The following is an 18,115-nucleotide window of genomic DNA, read 5'->3' as shown; positions in this document are numbered from 1 at the left end:
CATCAACCCAAAGGCATCTTGGGATGGACCTAAACATCCATACCCCGACTAATTTCATGAATACATAATGCTCTTTCAAGTAATCCCATAGACATCTTTTTATTGGGTATCAAAAAGATAAAAAGAAAGCATCTAGCGCTTTTGTATGAATTTAGTCATGAATATATAACATAAAAACAGGATGAATTATGAATTTGGATCTAAAACAGAACAGGATTAACTAATTAAATTCAACATCAAAGAAAAAATACAAAGCAAAAATGACGAGCGCTTTACACAAAATTAACTACTACACCATTATATAAACGAATAAACAGATCTATAATGCTAAATTCATAATGAAAAATCAGAATCTAATTCGATGGCGAAGGAGCAGTGGAATTAGCAAGAGGAAAACCTAGAAAGGGCCTTGAAGAAGAACAGTGAGAAGCAGCAGCATTGATACAATTATCAGCGAGATGAAAAGTATCCTTCAATTTATGAAATCCATTTTTGAAAACTCCAAATCCGAACAAAAACCCGATCGCCACCACAATTGCTATTAGGCATACACACATCATGCACATTCTACCGCCGCAACACATCTTTTCTTTCTCGATCTGCAAAAAAAGTTGAAAATTATGGGTTCTGCAAACTGCAATTGGATGAATTTGTATTATATATAGTGATGAGAGCAGTTGATTTGTTGGAGAAGGAAAAGGAGTGTTGGGCTTCTACTGATGGCTAGCGGTTACTCTACGCATCGTTTCTGCTTTTTAAAGTAATAAATCATATCTCAACAAAAATATATTCTCTTTCTTTCTTTCCGTCTTAATTTATGTAATATTGACAGATTTGGATAAACCTTTTCGATTGAGAGATTTGGATAAATCTTCTCGATCCTACCGTTGCTCCGCAATTTATTCTACACACTTACTAATAATTAAATTTAATTTTATTACTTTGATTTTGAAAACATGACATGTTTTATATTTTATACTATACATGACGTGTTTTATATTTATACCATTTATAACTATTATAGTATTTTTCGAAAAAAGATAATCATACTTTACTTCTTTTCGAAAGCTTTTACCTTTTTACTCTATTAGTGATTCAAATTTATAATCTAAAAAATTGAGGTGTGAGTGTTTATTATATGAGCAATTTTTCATTTATATATCGTACTGCTATAAGTTTTAACTTTAAACTAACACTTTATTCTTAGTGAGATTTTTTAAAATTTTTGTATTATAAAATGTTTAGAATCCTAAGTTTCAGTCATCAAGTTATACAAATGTTAAATATATCCTCTTTCAAATCCCAATTACGTTTTAATGTCTTTTAATTATATGTCAATATGTAGGTTACAAGTTCAAACCGTGAAAAAATAAAACTGTATGTAATAGATTTTTGTGATTCAAGACCTTTTCCGAACTCTGCACATACTAGAACTTACCCATCAAATTGTCTTTTTTTCAAACTGACTCACATAAATTGAAATAGAATGAATAATTAATTTAGATTTATCGAATTTAGATTTTTCGATTTAGTGTCGTTACAAGCAAGATATAAGCAAGATGAACTTATCTTAGACTTTGACGATTAATTTTCTTTTACTCTTTTTTTTATTTACGTAAAACATTTATTTGTGTTCCTAATTGTTACGTTAATGAATTTGTGGCGTTACGGCATTGAATTCATGGTTACGTTGAACGTATTCAAAAAGAGCAATTATTAGTCACTTTATAACTTATTTTATACGTCCTTTTACATTTGAGGGACAAAATCCAGTAATTTTTTTGTGTTGAAAATATATATTTAATATGTACTAAAAAACAGAAAAAAATTATGATTCAAAATACGTAAATTAAATTTTTTGATTTCGCCTCTGATTTAAAATGTATTATCCGTTTACAATTGATACTCTCTCCCATGAAAAGGTTCTCAATACACAAAAAAAGTGAATAATAATTTTTGCCTAAACTTTTTAAAAGTTTGGTCCTACTATTGCACTATTAGCCCATTTGTTTGTTTTAGCTAAACCTCAAACATAATATGGATTTTGTCATCCTCTTGTTGTAAATTATTGACATATTAATAATACAATTCAAATTTAATTTAATTTTATAAATAGAGGTTACTATTTATAATGAAGTGCATCAATCTACTTTTTATTTTTAATTTCATATTATTGCTTTCGAGTTTTACATATACAAGTTGAATTTACAAATTCCATGACATGTATTGATACGTGCATGAACTTCGACAACAAAAGTGGAAGTCATACAAAAATGATTGAACTTCCATCACATAAGTTCGGCCGGAAAATAGTTGAACTCATACACATATAACTGTATATATATGAACTTCAATTCTATAAAACTTCAATCACCACGTGTCTGAAAATGTTCAAAATGGATATACATACCAAATAAATAAAAATCCGAGTACAAATTAAATGATGACATCAAAATCAGATATCCGTGCACTTTCCAATGTTTTCTACCAAAGCCTGGCTAGAGTTGGACAGATAAAAGCCCACGATTGTATAATTGATTGGGCCCATGAATTTTATGGAGTGAACTATTCAAGTTTTAGCTCGACCCAAGCCCAATATCCTTTCGATAAGTTTGCAGTATAAATCAACAATTATTTATTTCCAATAAGTATCAAAATATTTTTCATGGTTTAACATTGTTTTCACACCTTTTTTTTTAATCAGTAATCATCTAGTATTTGAAATATATTAACACGACTAATTTAGATTTACATTGTATAATATTTATTTAAGATGGAACTCATTAGTTAAGATAATATCCTTTTAAGTATTATTTTAACATTGTATTGGAACTTCTTATATTCATTGATCATTTTGTATTTTAAACCTATTGACTCGACTAATCTAGATATTCTCCGTATAATGTTCGTTTATAAGAAAAGTGCTCAGTATTATAATTTTTTTTATTTTTAAGATTCGAATTAGAATCAATAATTAATGAGGAGAAACATTACAACATTTTAACTAGAAAATGACATTTGAACCCACTAAAAGTACTAGACATTGACATCCCCTAATTTAAATCCCACTAGCATATTTTTCTATAGTTTCTTTTTACCCACTTATGACATGGATTAGTTTGAAGACTAATAAGAAAGTCATCACTTCATTTATTTTTATTGAGACTTAAATTAATATAAAAAAATAATGTTACTATAGTTATCATCTTATGTTACTTATCACTAGGCCACACATTTAAATAATTATTTAATAATGAGCCAAACATTGTTTTTTTCTATTCTATTTAGTATAAAAAACAATGTTTGATTATGTAATATTGATATATTAATTAACTAAATATTATATTAACCGATGATAAAAGAAAGTACTATAATAATAGTTGAAGGACAATACATCACAACAAAATTGAAATACACATAATTCTTCAAAATTTAACAACACCAGTGACAATAACATACATAATCGCACAAATAGATTTGTGAAGAATTATGAACTGTTTCTGATAGATCTTCGACTCAAACTCTTAGAAACGATAATAAAAAATATCAAGACTAAAATGATAAAAGTTTTTTTATTTTTCTAATCCTTATTGTTCACTAAAATTAAAATCTTAAAAAAGTACTTAAGAAAAGTTAATAAAAGTACTAATCTCATCTCTCTGGCGGCTCTGCTCCCAAGTCTGCATCTTTCTCTCTTCAGTCGGATCTCAAAAGTATCCATAAACCGATCCATCTTCTCCTTCTTCTTCAACGATTCAATCCAAATCCCTAATTTTCTCTGCAAATCTATACGTACAGTATATCTGTATCTATCTATTTTCCTCTTAAATAAGCACCTTTGAGTTGTCACTATCATTTATGGCTTCTTCTCCTGGCAATCCGAACCAACCAGGTGGTACTGGTACTGGTACTGGTACTGGACCATTTGATATACACAAATTCTTCAAACCCTCAACCCCAACAAACCCTAATCCCCAAAACCCTACTTTAATTCCATCCCCTTTTCCACCTCCAAACGCTTCTTACCCACCACCCACCGTCGCCGGAGTCGGACCCGGTGGGGTTTACCCGTACCCACCTCAGACTACAACCCCTTTTCATCATCACGCTCAATTCACTCACCACTTGCCGCAATACAGTACACCGCATGATACCCAGTTAATGCATCAGCAGAGATCCATGTCTTTCCCCACTCCACCACTTCAACCACCACCACCTACTAGTAGTCCTCATCAATTCCCTAACCCTAACCCTGGTGCTAGGCTTATGGCACTGTTGAGTGCCCCACCGTCTACTATGGAAGTTCCGATACAGTCCACTATGCCTATGCCTCCCATACAACCTACTACTTCGGGGTCTGAGCTTTCGGATTTCTCTTCTGGACCGAATGTTGGCGTTGCTCATTCGGGTCCGGGACCAATGAGAATGCCGAGCAGTAAGTTACCTAAAGGGAGACATTTGAACGGTGATCATATTGTTTATGATATAGATGTTAGGTTTCCTAGTGAGGTGCAGCCACAGCTGGAGGTTACTCCTATTACTAAGTATGGTTCGGATCCCGGTCTTGTATTAGGCCGGCAAATTGCAGTTAACAAAACCTATATATGTTACGGATTGAAATTGGGGGCTATTCGGGTTCTTAACATTAATACTGCATTGAGATCATTGCTTAAAGGTCTTGCGCAGGTTGGCTATTCGGATTCTCAAAGCTTCTGCCTTTTTCTGTTTATTTGGATTTCTTAGCTAGTACATGCTGGAATATCATTATTTATCTGTTATACAAACCTTATAGGCATAATGCTACAATTTATGCTAGTTGCCAATCGTAAATGTGATGATGGTGGTAATTGTGGGGAAGTTACATTAGAGTGTGCAACGTGTTCCTGATAAATTTCTTTGATAAATTTATGCCTGATACGAGGGCGCCCAATTGTCTGTTTGGTATTTTTTCTGACGTGCCTTTCAACTATGGAAAAAGTTTACTTTGGTTGAAGGACACTGCTTTTATACGGAAGCTTTGATCGGCACATTTGCATTCTAGCTAACGTGTCGGTTGCACGCGAGATGAGAATATGCTTTGTTTCACGTGATTTGGAGAATAAGCTTAATAATATTAATATGCATTTAAATTTAACTGTGTCTCGACTCTCGGTAAACAAACAAAATGCTGTTATCTGCACATATGTTTTATATGGAAGCTTTGATTGGCATATTTGCATTCTAGCTAACGTGTCAGTTGCGCGTTAGATGAGAATATGCTTTGTTTCGCGTGATTTGAAGAATAAGCTTAATAATATTAATATGCATTTAAATTTAACTGTCTCGAGTAAACAAACAAAATGCCGTTATCTGCACATATGTTTCATACGGAAGCTTTGATTGGCATGTTTGCATTCTAGCTAACGTGTCAGTTGCGCGTGAGATAAGAATATGCTTTGTTTCACGTGATTTGAAGAATAAGCTTAATAATATTAATATGCATTTACAGTTAACTGTGTCTCGAGTAAACAAACAAAATGCTGTTATCTGCACATATGTTTTATACGGAAGCTTTGATTGGCATATTTGCATTCTAGCTAACGTGTCGGTTTCACGTGAGATGAGAGTATGCTTTGTTTTACGTGATTTGAAGAATAAGCTTAATAATATTAATATGCATTAAAATTTAATTGTGTCTCGAGGAAACAAACAAAATGCTGTTATCTGCACATATGTTTATCGGAAGCTTTGATTGGCATATTTGCATTCTAGCTAACGTGTCGGTTTCACGTGAGATGAGAGTATGCTTTGTTTTACGTGATTTGAAGAATAAGCTTAATAATATTAATATGCATTAAAATTTAATTGTGTCTCGAGGAAACAAACAAAATGCTGTTATCTGCACATATGTTTGTTGTTCTATGGCTTACCACTGGAAGACTTCCGTGTACTTTCAAGTTCAGAGTTTAAGCCCATCCCGCTAAGGCGCTAATGATAATTGTCTTTGACTTTTGAGCGGACACAGAATTCTTGTTCATGACTTCCTGGCATTTGTTTATTAGTATATCTCTTGAAGGAGTTTTTTTTATTGATTGATTATTGTATAAATCGTTGATATGGAATCTTCTTTGGTTCAAAAAGGAATTATTGATTTTGTGACGTATAAAAATCTGGAAATTATAATCTACTTTGTTCTTACTGATAAAAATCCATTATTGTAGTCATTTGAAAATCTTGTTCTAATTTCAGAGGGTCACAGACATGGCTTTCTTTGCAGAGGATGTTCATCTCTTGGCTAGGTAGTGGTCTGCTCTTATGTATTTTATCATACTTATGTAGTAAGTTTTTTATGTTTCTAACTTGGTTTTGTCTCAGTGCGAGTGTTGATGGCCGGGTTTATATATGGAAAATTACTGAAGGACCAGATGAAGAAGAGAAGCCACAAATTACAGGAAGGATTGTCATTGCTATTCATATTGTTGGTGAAGGGGAATCTGTTCACCCACGTGTTTGTTGGCATTGTCATAAACAAGTAGCTACCCATCTCTCTTTTTGGTTATCCTTTTCTTCTGTTGACATTGTGCTTAATTTTTCTTATGTTCTCTTCAATAGGAAATTCTTGTGGTTGGAATCGGGAAATGCATTTTGAAAATTGATACCACTAAAGTGGGAAAAGGTGTAGTATTTTCAGCAGATGAACCTCTGAGGTGTCCTGTTGACAAGTTGGTTGACGGGGTACAGCTTATTGGTACCCATGATGGAGAAGTGACTGATTTATCAATGTGCCAGTGGATGACCACTCGTTTGGTATCTGCATCAGTGGATGGCACGGTTCGTGAGAATTTTGCTTTATTTTGTAGTTTTAGTTGTTTATGCAATGTCCTTTTTCAGTTTTTCTTTAAAGAAAGAACTGTTTGATAAAGGTATCCTTGGCATAACCTTTATTTAATGGTTCATATCACTTAACATGATTTTTGTTGTGAAAATGATAACCTAACCAAAAAACTCTGACCACTACTTGTTATTAGCTGAACTTTTGGAGTTGAGTTGTTTGTATTTGTTGTTGAGTGGGGACTGTATGTATCTTTTTTTGAAAAATTACCTCCCAATGTTAAGAAGTTGGTAAGAATAGAATGTGAAAATTTTCGGTTCCTGATATATTTATTTCCAACGGTACTTGTATGGTTCTTTGGGTTTTAGGCATTCGTTATCTTTTACCTTTTGGACCCGTTTAAGATTCTGTAATGAAGCTATGATTAAGTCTGATCTTCATTGCAAGTTGATATATAGCATGGATAGTTGGAAAAGTTTGGTTCCTCTGTATTGACTATTGACAGGTGCCTGTGGATTTTACTGTTTTTTCCAGATAAAGATATGGGAAGACCGGAAGCCACTTCCAATCGCAGTTCTCAGGCCTCATGATGGTCATCCTGTTAGTTCTGTTACCTTCTCGGCTGCCCCACACCGCCCAGATCACATCGTACTCATCACTGGGGTATGTGCTACTGCATCTTGTGCTGGCCATTTTTGGTCAGAATCAACTGTTTTATTTCTTAGATAACCTCATATTCTCGGATTTCATTTACTTGCTGTCCATGCTAATTTTATTTGATCTGTTTCTCAAATGACAACCCATTTGAATGTCAATCACAACTCTCTATTTTCTTTTCCATGAGTTTGCCTGTTGGTGATTCTTGAGTTTGAGTTGACCTTTTAAAGGTTTTCAGGGTCCTCTTAATCGGGAAATAAAGATATGGGCATCAGCGAGTGAAGAAGGCTGGTTGCTTCCCAGTGATGCTGAGTCATGGCGCTGTACACAGACATTGGAGCTGAAGAGTTCAGCTGAGGCTAATGTCGAAGAGGCATTTTTTAACCAAGTTGTAGCTTTGTCTCAAGCAGGTCTGCTCCTACTAGCTAATGCAAAAAAGAATGCTATATATGCTGTGCATCTAGAGTATGGCCCGAATCCCGAGGCTACCCGGATGGATTACATAGCAGGATTTACAGTCACCATGCCAATTTTGAGTTTCACTGGGACGAGTGACCTATTGCCCCATGGTGAACAGATTGTGCAGGTGTATTGTGTACAGACACAGGCCATTCAGCAGTATGCCTTGGACCTGTCCCAGTGCTTACCACCTCCAACAGAGAGTGTGGTTTTTGAAAGGACAGAATCTGGCATTTCGCGCGATGCTGCAAGCATTGAAGGATTTGCTCCTGTTGACCCCCCAGGAAGTAAACAGAAGGAGGTTCCTTTATCTAGTTCAGCACCTAAATCTGCAGTGCATGACATTGACTCTGAGATTTCACAAACAGCTAGATATCCTACAAGTACTGCACCTACCGAATCGACCACCTCCTCCATTCCAGAAACTAAATCGTCTACTTTGCCCAGTGTAACTAGTGATAATGATATTGCCCCCAGTGCATCACCTCCTCCTCCTTTGAGTCCTAAATTGTCTCGAAACTTATCTGGTTTTAGAGGTCCGTCAAACAGCTTTGGGGCAGAGACCTTTGATAATGACCAAGTTGGAAATCAAAAAGTTGTTGAATATCCAGTTGATCCGCAAAAGGATGGCACGCCCCCAAACTTGTCAGATATTGCTTCCTTGGACGATGAACATAAAACGTCACGGGATGATGTTCCCCCTGGTATCAGTCATCCTGTAAAGTTCAAGCACCCAACTCATTTGGTGACTCCTTCAGAGATATTGATGGCTAGATCATCCTCTGAGGTTAGCATTGTTAATGAGCAGAAAAGTGAGTCAGAAATGAATGTTCAGGATGCTGTAACTAACAATGACACCCGCACTGTAGAGATGGAGGTTAAAGTTGGTGGTGAAGCAAAATTCAGTCAAAAAACTGATATGGGCTCTCAAGACCTTCATTCTTTTGTGTCTGAAAATAAAGAGAAAGTTTTTTGCTCTCAAGTATCTGATCTTGGATTAGAAATGGCTCGAGAATGTCGTGCCTTACCTCCTGAGACCTATCCTGTAGAGGAATCTAGGCAGTTTGATGGGGTTAGTGGAAGTGAGGGACCATCTCAACCTTCAGTTACACCAGAGGAAGACCATGACTCTGCAAAGGACATCTCTGAAAAAGATTTAGACTCAACTATGTCAGTCACTGTTCATCAACCATCAGCTCCCAGTGCAAAAGGGAAAAAGCAAAAGGGGAAGAATTCTCAAGTGTCTGGCCCATCTTCAGCATTGCCTAGTGCTTTTAATTCAACAGATTCTCCAAATGACACTGTTGTCAGCTCAAGTACCCCTTCTATGGAAAGTGCTTTCTCACAAATTCTGTCCATGCGTGAGATGCTAAATCAGGTGCTTGCCTTTTGTCCTAAGAGCATATGTACTTATATATGTTTAGTTTAGTGCACTTTTCATTTTGTTATGCCTCTATAATTGTATATATTTTTCTTCATTTTTTTGTTTTAATTTTAATTTACCTGTGTTGGTACTTAGTTTGACATATCCTCACTGTTCATGCATTAGCTTTTAGGTTATTCCATGTAATTATAATAGTTACTTTCATCATTCTCATCATTCATGAATGGTATCTTCGTACTTTTCCTTGTTCTATATGTGTCCTCTAACTTCCTTCTGCAATATTTCTTAGCCTGGCTGATTATCCTCCTGAAATCTGTTGGACAATTTTTTCAAATTCCATAATTTTGGTGGTTTTGTATGTGTTCATCTTCTGCAACTATTTTTATCAGAACTTTCATTAAGGAACTCCCTCCTCAAGTGGTGGAAGCTGATTTTCTTTTATATGCTTCTCTGTGTGGGAAGAGCATTCTTTACATCATTGAAATATGTCTTGTACTGAAGATATGTTAAAAGATGCTGACATTTCAACCGTCCTGCAGTTCTATTGATTTGATTACAGTACCAATCCAAACCAAAATAAAATAAAATACTCATGTAGTAATGCTCTTCGATATCTTATTCTTATGTGTTGTCTTTTTTCTCTGTTTGCTGTTCCATGTAGGTTCTGACTATGCAAAAAGAAACACAAAAGCAGATGGAAATGATGGTTGCTGTTCCAGTGACCAAAGAAGGAAGAAGACTTGAAGCTGCCTTGGGACGGAGCATGGAAAAATCTGTTAAGGCCAATTCTGATGCTTTATGGGCTCGTTTACAAGAAGAGAGTGCAAAACAGGAGAAGTCTCTCCGTGATCGTACACAACAAATTACCAATTTGATCTCTAACTGCTTAAACAAGGACATGCCAGGTCTGATGGAAAAATTAATGAAGAAAGAGCTAGCAGCTGTTGGACAAGCTGTAGCACGCAGTATTACCCCTACTATTGAGAAAACAATATCAGCTGCAATTTCAGAGGCATTCCAGGTTATTATTATGAAAATCTGAAGCTTTTCTTGTCTGGATTTGCTTGTGCTTGACTGAATGTTATGGTGCAGAAAGGAGTTGGTGACAAGGCAGTGAACCAACTAGAGAAATCAGTAAACTCCAAACTTGAAGCTACTGTAGCTAGACAAATCCAAGCACAATTCCAAACCTCTGGCAAGCAAGCTCTTCAGGTGAGCTGAAAGTTTCTGATTGAGCAGTGCCAGTATTGTGTACAACAACATTTTTCTCGCAATGTCGTGCTGCTCATGTTTTTTCTTAATGTATGGTTTACGATTTCTAGTTACTCTTGTCATCTATGATCATATTGCACTAAGAGTGCCACTTCATGATCCTCTCAGTTTGCTTCCCTTCCTGCTGCCCACCTCACTTTAGGTGGATACTGTACTCCTCAAATAAATGTTGAATGTTTCTTATCTGATGGCATTGTAACTGTCATGCAGGAAACACTGAAATCTACTCTGGAAGTCTCAGTGATCCCTGCCTTCGAGATGTCATGCAAGGCAATGTTTGAGCAAGTAAATTCAACATTTCAGAAAGGCATTGCTGACCACACGGTTGCTGCACAACAGCAATTTGAGTCCGTGCATTCGCCTTTGGCAATTGCTCTAAGAGTACGGACCTTTACATTTTGATTAATCCTTTTGTTTGCTTGCTAATCTTTTGTTGAACTGTTCTTTTTCTGCTCTTACTTTATCTAAACTACATCAATTAATCATGCCTTCAAAATGCAAAGTTGGTTGACTAAGGTATAGCCCTTTCACTTCCTGTGTTGACTTATTTCTCATTCTTTACTGTGTTTTGAATTCAGCAAGTCACCTTTTCTTCTTTGGATCTCTATAATACCATCTTTAGAATTTGTTTGGTGTTCCAAGAAGTTGAAAACCAAACCCATCAAAAAGTTTGGGGCACACGTTTTTTAGTTGTTTAAATCCTGTAATCTATACTTTATAGTGAGCTATGTTGCTCGGACTCTTCAAAAATGTCAAGAGGTGCGTGTCGGATTCGCCAAAAGTAGTGTATTTTTGGAGAATCAGACACGGGTGCGGCATCGAAAGTGAAGAGTCCGCGCAACTTAGATAGTGAGTATTCTTGACTCAGTTATCGTGTTTTTGTTCACTTTTATTTTTTATTACAACATATTAAATGGCCACTCGCTGATTTAAATATACACACTCAGCTCCCCCAAATAGATTGCCTTCCTTCCACTTTACTCTGTCCCAAAGTGGTTAAAGAAAATGTCCATACAATTAATCTATCACAAAAGGATGAGTTGTGCCCACTTTTTACTGTCCTCATTTATCAATGCCACTTTTCACTGTTATTCTCCAAAAACAAGCATCCAATATATTACACAGCTTGTTTCATTATCCTCATTTCTCAATACAACTTTTCAGTACACCTTATGTTTCTGAAACAAGACAAATCACTTGTTCCTCTCATGTTAATAGTTGAGTGGAGTTAACTAATCTTCTCAAAATGGGAAGGGGGGAGTGGTATCTTTGTTATGTGTACATCTATTTATTTTTTTCCTAACAGATAATTAAATTTGTCTTTGTTCATGTGGAAGTTTTCTTTCTTGTTTCCTCCCTCCCTGCTTCCATACCTGGTGAATGTGTTGATGTGATTTTGCATAGACTCTGAGATATTTAAATTATGGATATATTTCGGAAGTGACTGGAATCACATCCTCCTTAAAATTAGATACTCATTAGACTCAATTGTCAGGATGCCATCAATTCAGCATCGGCAATGACACAGACATTGAGCGGAGAGCTTGCTGATAGTCAGAGACAGTTGCTTGCTCTTGCAGTTTCTGGAGCAAATTCCCAATCAGCAAATCCACTCAACCACATGAATAATGGATCATTGCTACATGAAAAGGTTCTTCCCATACCTTAGTGGATCAAAGAGTTAGCTGCTCATATTTTGATATTAGGAATTTACTACTTATTACTTTTTGTTATTAAGAATTTGCTACTTATACTTTGCTATCACCCTCTTCTTCTTTTTGTCTTACTTACTTTGATATCATCATGTTTTTATGTCTGCAATATAGATTGAGACACCTCCAGATCCAACCAAAGAGATATCTAGACAGTTGGGGGAGCACAAGTATGAGGAAGCATTCACTGCAGCATTACAAATGAGTGATGTGTCAATTGTGTCATGGTTATGCTCTCAGGTATACTGTTTACATTGGCACTTACTTATAGGGTTATCAGGTAGATCCCCGTTTCTGAGGAATATTGTTTTAAGGGGAATAAAAGAGACCAATAAGATCCAGGAAAAGAGGCACAGTTAGGGGAGAGAGAAGGAAGTAAATGGGGCATCTTAATGGTGTTAATGTTTTTGTACAAAAATGAAAAACTTAGTTCTGCCATTAGTTTAGAGCATACTTTTACCTTGTCCAATTAAAAGTTTTTACCTTAAATCTGTGTTCATTGACATCAAATAAAATTGGGACGATACAGAGAAGAAAGTTCTTTTACCTCAGAACCTATCCAAAGAATTTCAAATTTCTGTTGTAATGAATTTTATGTGCTTGCATTTAATTCTTGAGATATGTAATGGGGATTTGTAGGATATAATGATCTTCCTGATTTTTGTTGCGCTAACAAAATGACGATGGCATTCTGTGGTAGGGTGTTATTCCTGACCGTTTCCTGGTGTCTTATGCCAGGTTGATTTGGCTGGGATTTTATCCTTGAATCCCCTCCCTTTGAGCCAAGGAGTGCTCCTTTCACTTCTTCAGCAGTTATCATGTGGTATTAGCTCAGAGACAGTCCAAAAACTCTCTTGGATGAGGGATGTGCTATCTGCCATAAATCCAAATGACCCACTGATCGTAGTGCATGTACGGCCCATCTTTGAGCAAGTATATCAGATGTTACTACAACGCAGAAACAGTGCTACCACGCCTCCTGCTGAACTTTCAATCATCCGGCTTCTTGTGCATGTTATCAATTCGATGCTGATGGCTGTTAAATGATGATATCAAGAGCAATATCATATTTGGTGAATATAGAAAAAGCCTGTACAAATCCCAGAGGATTTCATGGAATGGCTTCAAGTCGTAACCGGAGAATTGAAGTGTACACCAACCTCCAATTATCTCTCTCCTTTTATTCAACTCTTTCTAGATAAAATCTGTAATCATTTTGCCTGAATTCTCAAGTTGTAGAGACTTAGCAAAAGAAAAAGAAAAAAAAAAGGAATTTTCAAGTTGTAGAGTTGGGTGTTTTTGGATGTTGAATATTACAGAAATTTTGTGCTTGTACATTGTTACTTTATTATATTGCAATTTCATTTCAAGTGGGAACTCATAACTGTCATTCTTCTAAAGTTTTTCAATGTGCAAGGAATAGCTCCTTTTTATTGTAAGCAAATGCTTTTATTAGATGTGTATCTTACTTGCTAAATTAAGTTTATTAATAATGTTTTGAAATTCTAAATTTTACTGGTACTATATACAACCTTTCCACCTTAGACTTCTTTCTTTACAATCAGTCTATGCCTATTTTCATTTTCCAGCGTATGAATCCTACTATTTCGGAGTAGATTCATAACCTGAATTGTGAGTCATGGGCCAGGACCTGGAGCGTGAATGAATCTTCCGAGGAGGAGTTTGATGGGTTGGAAGGGCCCGAAAGAGGAAGTGGCTGCCCTCCTTTCGAAATAACACTCAAAACAACAAAAAAAAGAAGAAAATTCTGGTAAATGATAGAAAATCGGTGCGTAGAGCTGATTTGCCTGCAATCTATCCTCCATATATGGAATTAACACAAGTATTTGTTCCTCAAACAAGAAAATTTTCTCTCTCTTTTTTTTTTTTTTCATTTTTGCCAATGGCTCAATTACAGACAGAGAACAAAAAAGGAACAAAAAAAAATGAAAAGCAGGATGTAGTATGTACATATAAGCTAAATCTCCATCTAAATGCCATTTGACAAAAAAAATACAGCGGAGAAATGTAGGTCCCTAATCATCATCTCCTATCACCAGCATTGATCCGTTTCCCATCTCCGGGTCGGGTATATACGAAATCCATCAACCGACCGAGCAAAACCTCGCCGGCGAGAGCCCACGCTCAGCTTGAGATCGTATAGAGCTCTAGCTGAAGGATCAGATAGCGTAACATAAGCATCGTGAATCTCAATGAAATCCCGTCCGTCGGACGATTCCTCCGGTAGAGAAGCAGAGTCAGGATGATACAATTTCGCTAAATTCCGGTAAGCAGCCTTAATCTCTTTCGGTGATGCGTCTCTTTTAACTCTTAACACCTCATATAAACTCACCGATCTTCTCTCCATCATCATCGGAGCCTCGGCAACGGCAGATGCACATATTGTCCCCCTCCGATTACTCTTTCCGATGAACAAACTGCGGCGATTAGATCCGACCGGCGCGGCGGCGGAATAGGATGATTTATGAACGGAAAAGGGGAAGGGAGATGAAGAAATTAGGTTTAGGGATTGAATCATTTCAAAAAAATTTTAGGATGAAAGAGAAAAGTGAGAAAGAGGATTATATATAAAGCTAAAAAGTCTAAAAAGAGGGAATCTTTAAACCGAGGACGGCGGGCGTACCCACCGATTTTTTGTTTAAGAAATACAGTTGGAAAATGAAAGACTGTGTGCTGATTAGGCATTTTTTAATTCTTTTTTTGTGTTTTTTTTTAATCTTCTAGAAGATTGAGAGCTTTTTGTTTATTAAGCTTCTATAAGATTTAGAGTTGTAGACTTGTTGTAGTGGTAGTAGATGTAGAATTTCTATCATATGTTGTTGAAGTGGTATAAATTATGGACTTTACTACACAATGCTTGACGTACAAGGACAACTAGTGTTGCTATTTTCTATTATATACTTCCTAAAATTAGGGATTAACATAGAAAAAAATATTGTGTCTTTGCGAAAGAACGAATCAGATTGTGGTATATGATTAAATTAAAACAAAGCTATTTAGCATTGATTCGATAAAGTTTTACCATAATTGGGCAGCTTGCGAGATCAGCCTCTCCCCGAGGGCAAGCCATCCTACGACTCAAGGCGACACTCTTAGAAAGATCAATAATAAATTTCGAGTCTGGTGTCAACCTGTCTCCAATTGAGCCTAATGTCATAGCTTAGGCAAGTGCCACTAGTTTATGTATAGCCTTTTAGTGCTAAGCATATTGTCTTTAACACTAAAGTGACGATTCAATTTTTTGGCCTATAAAAACATCCTATTAGAAAAATAGAAGGCATCAAAACATTCCAGAGGTCATCCTTCTTATGTTTTCTTCGAAAAGAAATGAAATTGATCATCGACTTTAACTCAATGCCTTTAACCCCATTTTATAAATTTTACTGCTAATCAAACTGACAATTTTTTTGATAAACAATTGCTCTCAAAAAGAAACGGAGGTGAAACTAAGTTCAAAGAAGTCAAAAATATACCTTAGTGTGTCAAAATACAACAAAACTCTATCCAACTCAAAACAAATTCTTTTTACAATTGGGGTCAAAGTTTTATCTTCAAGTAACTGAATACTTTTACTTGAGACTTCCAAATGACTCATTGACTTGTCAAAACTACAATTTTCAATCATGTTAAGATAAGTTTTGAATGATCATTTTGGACTCTTAACCAATTTTGAATCATATCATTTAATACTTTGAAAATTGGGGAGGGGTGGGGGACAATGCTTCTAGATAAAAAAAAAATTGGAGAAAAGTCATTGTCATTATTCATTAATTGGTACTATACGTCTACTTTTTTTTTTTTTTTTCTAATCTAAAATTGGGTTTGTACTTTGAAGGTTGGATAGGTCTTCATGCACTACAAATTGCTTTCAATTATAAGATAAGCCTTTTAGAAACCTTTTCCTTTAAACCATTTCTTAAACCACTAAAATTAGTAATATTATCACATGTCTTTGTAATAGTTGTGCTTTACCACTATCTCTCCCAAATTTTTTTTAAAAAAATCTTTCCTTAATTAGTAGAAGATCATCCATTGATTAAAATTTTGATTCATCACGCCTCATGTGAAAATAATAACCATCGTGTCTTCCACCAAATCAAATTCCTCACTAGTAAATACTATCTATATGAATATTTTTTTAGTTGTGTCTTATATCTTGCTAAATGTTTTAGAAGTTTTGCTTAGATTATGCAAGTCAAATACCATCACATAGATTGAAAATAAAATAATATTAAATTATGTGACTATCATGATTTCGAAAATTACCTCTCTATCTGCACAAAGTGATCGTAAAATTTGCATGACCTTACTTGATTAAATTTCACTGTTGTTATCATAATACACCTTATTCATTTTTTATTTTTTTTAAGATAAGCCTTATATGAATTATATGAATAAGGGATAAAATTGTCAAATATGTATTTACTCATATCCTCAAAGGAGACTTTTTGTTTCTAAAAAAAAATTAAAATTCCATTGGATCCTCAAAAGCAGGATAAATTGGAAAAAAATAAAATACAGGATATATACATATCTAATCTCCAACTAATAAAATGCCATATACAGTGTTTACGCGGCAAAGTGGGTCCCCTAAATCCTAATCATCTGACATCACCAACACTGATCCGTTTCCCATCTTCGGGTCGGGTAAAACTCTGACCCATTCATACGAATTCCATCGCCGGAGCTCCCAAATCCTTGTCGGCCGGAGCTCATGTTTAACTTGAGATCGTACAGATCCCTAGAAACAGGATCTGATAACGTAGCATAAGCTTCGTGAATCTCAATGAAATGCTGGCCGTCGGAAGATTCCTCCGACAGAGACGCAGCATCGGGATGGTATAGCTTAGCTAAATTCCGGTAAGCTGATTTTATCTCTTTCGCTGACGCATTTGATTTTACCCTTAGCACATCGTAGAGACTCGCCGGTGTTTTTCTTCGCAATACCGGCGGTGCCTCCGCAACGGCGGCGGCATATACCGCTGCTGTTCCATTATTCCTTCGGGGAAATGTGACTCCGGATCTGAAACCGGCGGTGGAAGAAGGAGGGCTGTGAAGAGAAAAACGGAAAGTATTTCCGGCCGGTAGAGTTAGCGATTGGACCATCGGAAAATGATTTTTTTTCAGTAGAGTGAGATGAAGAAAGTTGTGAGTTACAAATTTATAAGAGAAGGTCAGATCTGTTTTTATATAGATATTAAGCACCCACCGTTTGTTTCTATTGGTTTACAGTTGGAACTTAAAAGACTGTGTGCTGACTATGCATTTTTTCCTTTGTACTCATCCATTGGTTAGCCTCATTCAGGTGTCAAATAGACGAGTTGGATTGATTTCGTATACCAAATAAATTGAGTGATATTGAGTTTGATTTTATCATTTCGAAAGTATAATTGAAATGCATGATTTAAGTCAAAATTATTGAGTTTAGCTGAGTACAAACCCTGTAATTTAGTAGTGGGATAAAGAATATGATTTCATTATTAATAAACGTTTTAACATGCGATATGAAATTATGATTTCAAATTAATATTTGAACATGTATTTGTGATCATAATTTTAAATCTAAATTAAAATTATATGTCTAAATAAAGCTTTAACTTTTCATTTATGTAATTTTAAATTATGATTCCATATCATATGTCTAAACAAGCCCTTAATTAGAAGTCTTGAATTCGAGTCATCTTTGACAAGTAATGTTTTACCTAAAAAGTGAATCTTTTTTCGTACGAATTAAATTAATCGAATCTCAACACAAAAATAAAAAAATACATTGGTTAGCTTGGGATATTGTAACTTTAG

General features: G+C 35.5%; 4 protein-coding genes across 4 annotated transcripts; 1 reads left to right on the top strand and 3 right to left on the bottom strand.

Annotated features, from left to right (window-relative positions):
• Positions 1 to 143: 143 nt before the first annotated feature.
• LOC102600019 (uncharacterized) lies at positions 144 to 758 on the bottom strand. The gene has a single exon (XM_006346036.2). The coding sequence runs from the start codon at positions 582 to 584 to the stop codon at positions 354 to 356; it is 231 nt and encodes a 76-aa protein (XP_006346098.1). The 5' UTR covers positions 585 to 758; the 3' UTR covers positions 144 to 353.
• Positions 759 to 3,630: 2,872 nt separating this feature from the next.
• On the top strand, positions 3,631 to 13,679 carry LOC102599686 (enhancer of mRNA-decapping protein 4). The gene is made up of 12 exons (XM_006346035.2): positions 3,631 to 4,686; positions 6,229 to 6,278; positions 6,355 to 6,511; positions 6,592 to 6,810; positions 7,346 to 7,474; positions 7,707 to 9,305; positions 9,973 to 10,332; positions 10,404 to 10,523; positions 10,794 to 10,964; positions 12,079 to 12,234; positions 12,410 to 12,535; positions 13,034 to 13,679. Exons 1-12 carry the CDS (start codon positions 3,859 to 3,861, stop codon positions 13,340 to 13,342), a joined length of 4,224 nt encoding a protein of 1,407 aa, XP_006346097.1. The 5' UTR covers positions 3,631 to 3,858; the 3' UTR covers positions 13,343 to 13,679.
• Positions 13,680 to 14,141: 462 nt separating this feature from the next.
• On the bottom strand, positions 14,142 to 14,950 carry LOC102599358 (chaperone protein dnaJ 11, chloroplastic). Its single transcript, XM_006346034.2, has one exon. It carries the CDS (start codon positions 14,832 to 14,834, stop codon positions 14,349 to 14,351), a length of 486 nt encoding a protein of 161 aa, XP_006346096.1. The 5' UTR covers positions 14,835 to 14,950; the 3' UTR covers positions 14,142 to 14,348.
• Positions 14,951 to 16,856: 1,906 nt separating this feature from the next.
• LOC102599037 (chaperone protein dnaJ 11, chloroplastic-like) lies at positions 16,857 to 17,490 on the bottom strand. Its single transcript, XM_006346033.2, has one exon. The coding sequence runs from the start codon at positions 17,420 to 17,422 to the stop codon at positions 16,928 to 16,930; it is 495 nt and encodes a 164-aa protein (XP_006346095.1). The 5' UTR covers positions 17,423 to 17,490; the 3' UTR covers positions 16,857 to 16,927.
• Positions 17,491 to 18,115: the final 625 nt, after the last annotated feature.

Source organism: Solanum tuberosum, unplaced genomic scaffold (genome assembly GCF_000226075.1).
Source record: "Solanum tuberosum cultivar DM 1-3 516 R44 unplaced genomic scaffold, SolTub_3.0 scf00076, whole genome shotgun sequence".
In the NCBI taxonomy this organism is placed as follows: domain Eukaryota; kingdom Viridiplantae; phylum Streptophyta; class Magnoliopsida; order Solanales; family Solanaceae; genus Solanum; species Solanum tuberosum.
This window is presented reverse-complemented; position numbering and strand designations above follow the sequence as displayed.

Excerpts from the sequence above, each read along its gene's own strand:
- LOC102600019 (XM_006346036.2), bottom strand. The coding sequence starts at position 584 with ATGTGTTGCGGCGGTAGAATGTGCATGATGTGTGTATGCCTAATAGCA.
- LOC102599358 (XM_006346034.2), bottom strand. The coding sequence starts at position 14,834 with ATGATTCAATCCCTAAACCTAATTTCTTCATCTCCCTTCCCCTTTTCC.
- LOC102599686 (XM_006346035.2), top strand. The coding sequence starts at position 3,859 with ATGGCTTCTTCTCCTGGCAATCCGAACCAACCAGGTGGTACTGGTACT. Across the intron at positions 6,279-6,354 it reads GATGTTCATCTCTTGGCTAG|TGCGAGTGTTGATGGCCGGG; the intron begins GTAGTGGTCTGC and ends GTTTTGTCTCAG. Across the intron at positions 9,306-9,972 it reads TGCGTGAGATGCTAAATCAG|GTTCTGACTATGCAAAAAGA; the intron begins GTGCTTGCCTTT and ends TGTTCCATGTAG.
- LOC102599037 (XM_006346033.2), bottom strand. The coding sequence starts at position 17,422 with ATGGTCCAATCGCTAACTCTACCGGCCGGAAATACTTTCCGTTTTTCT.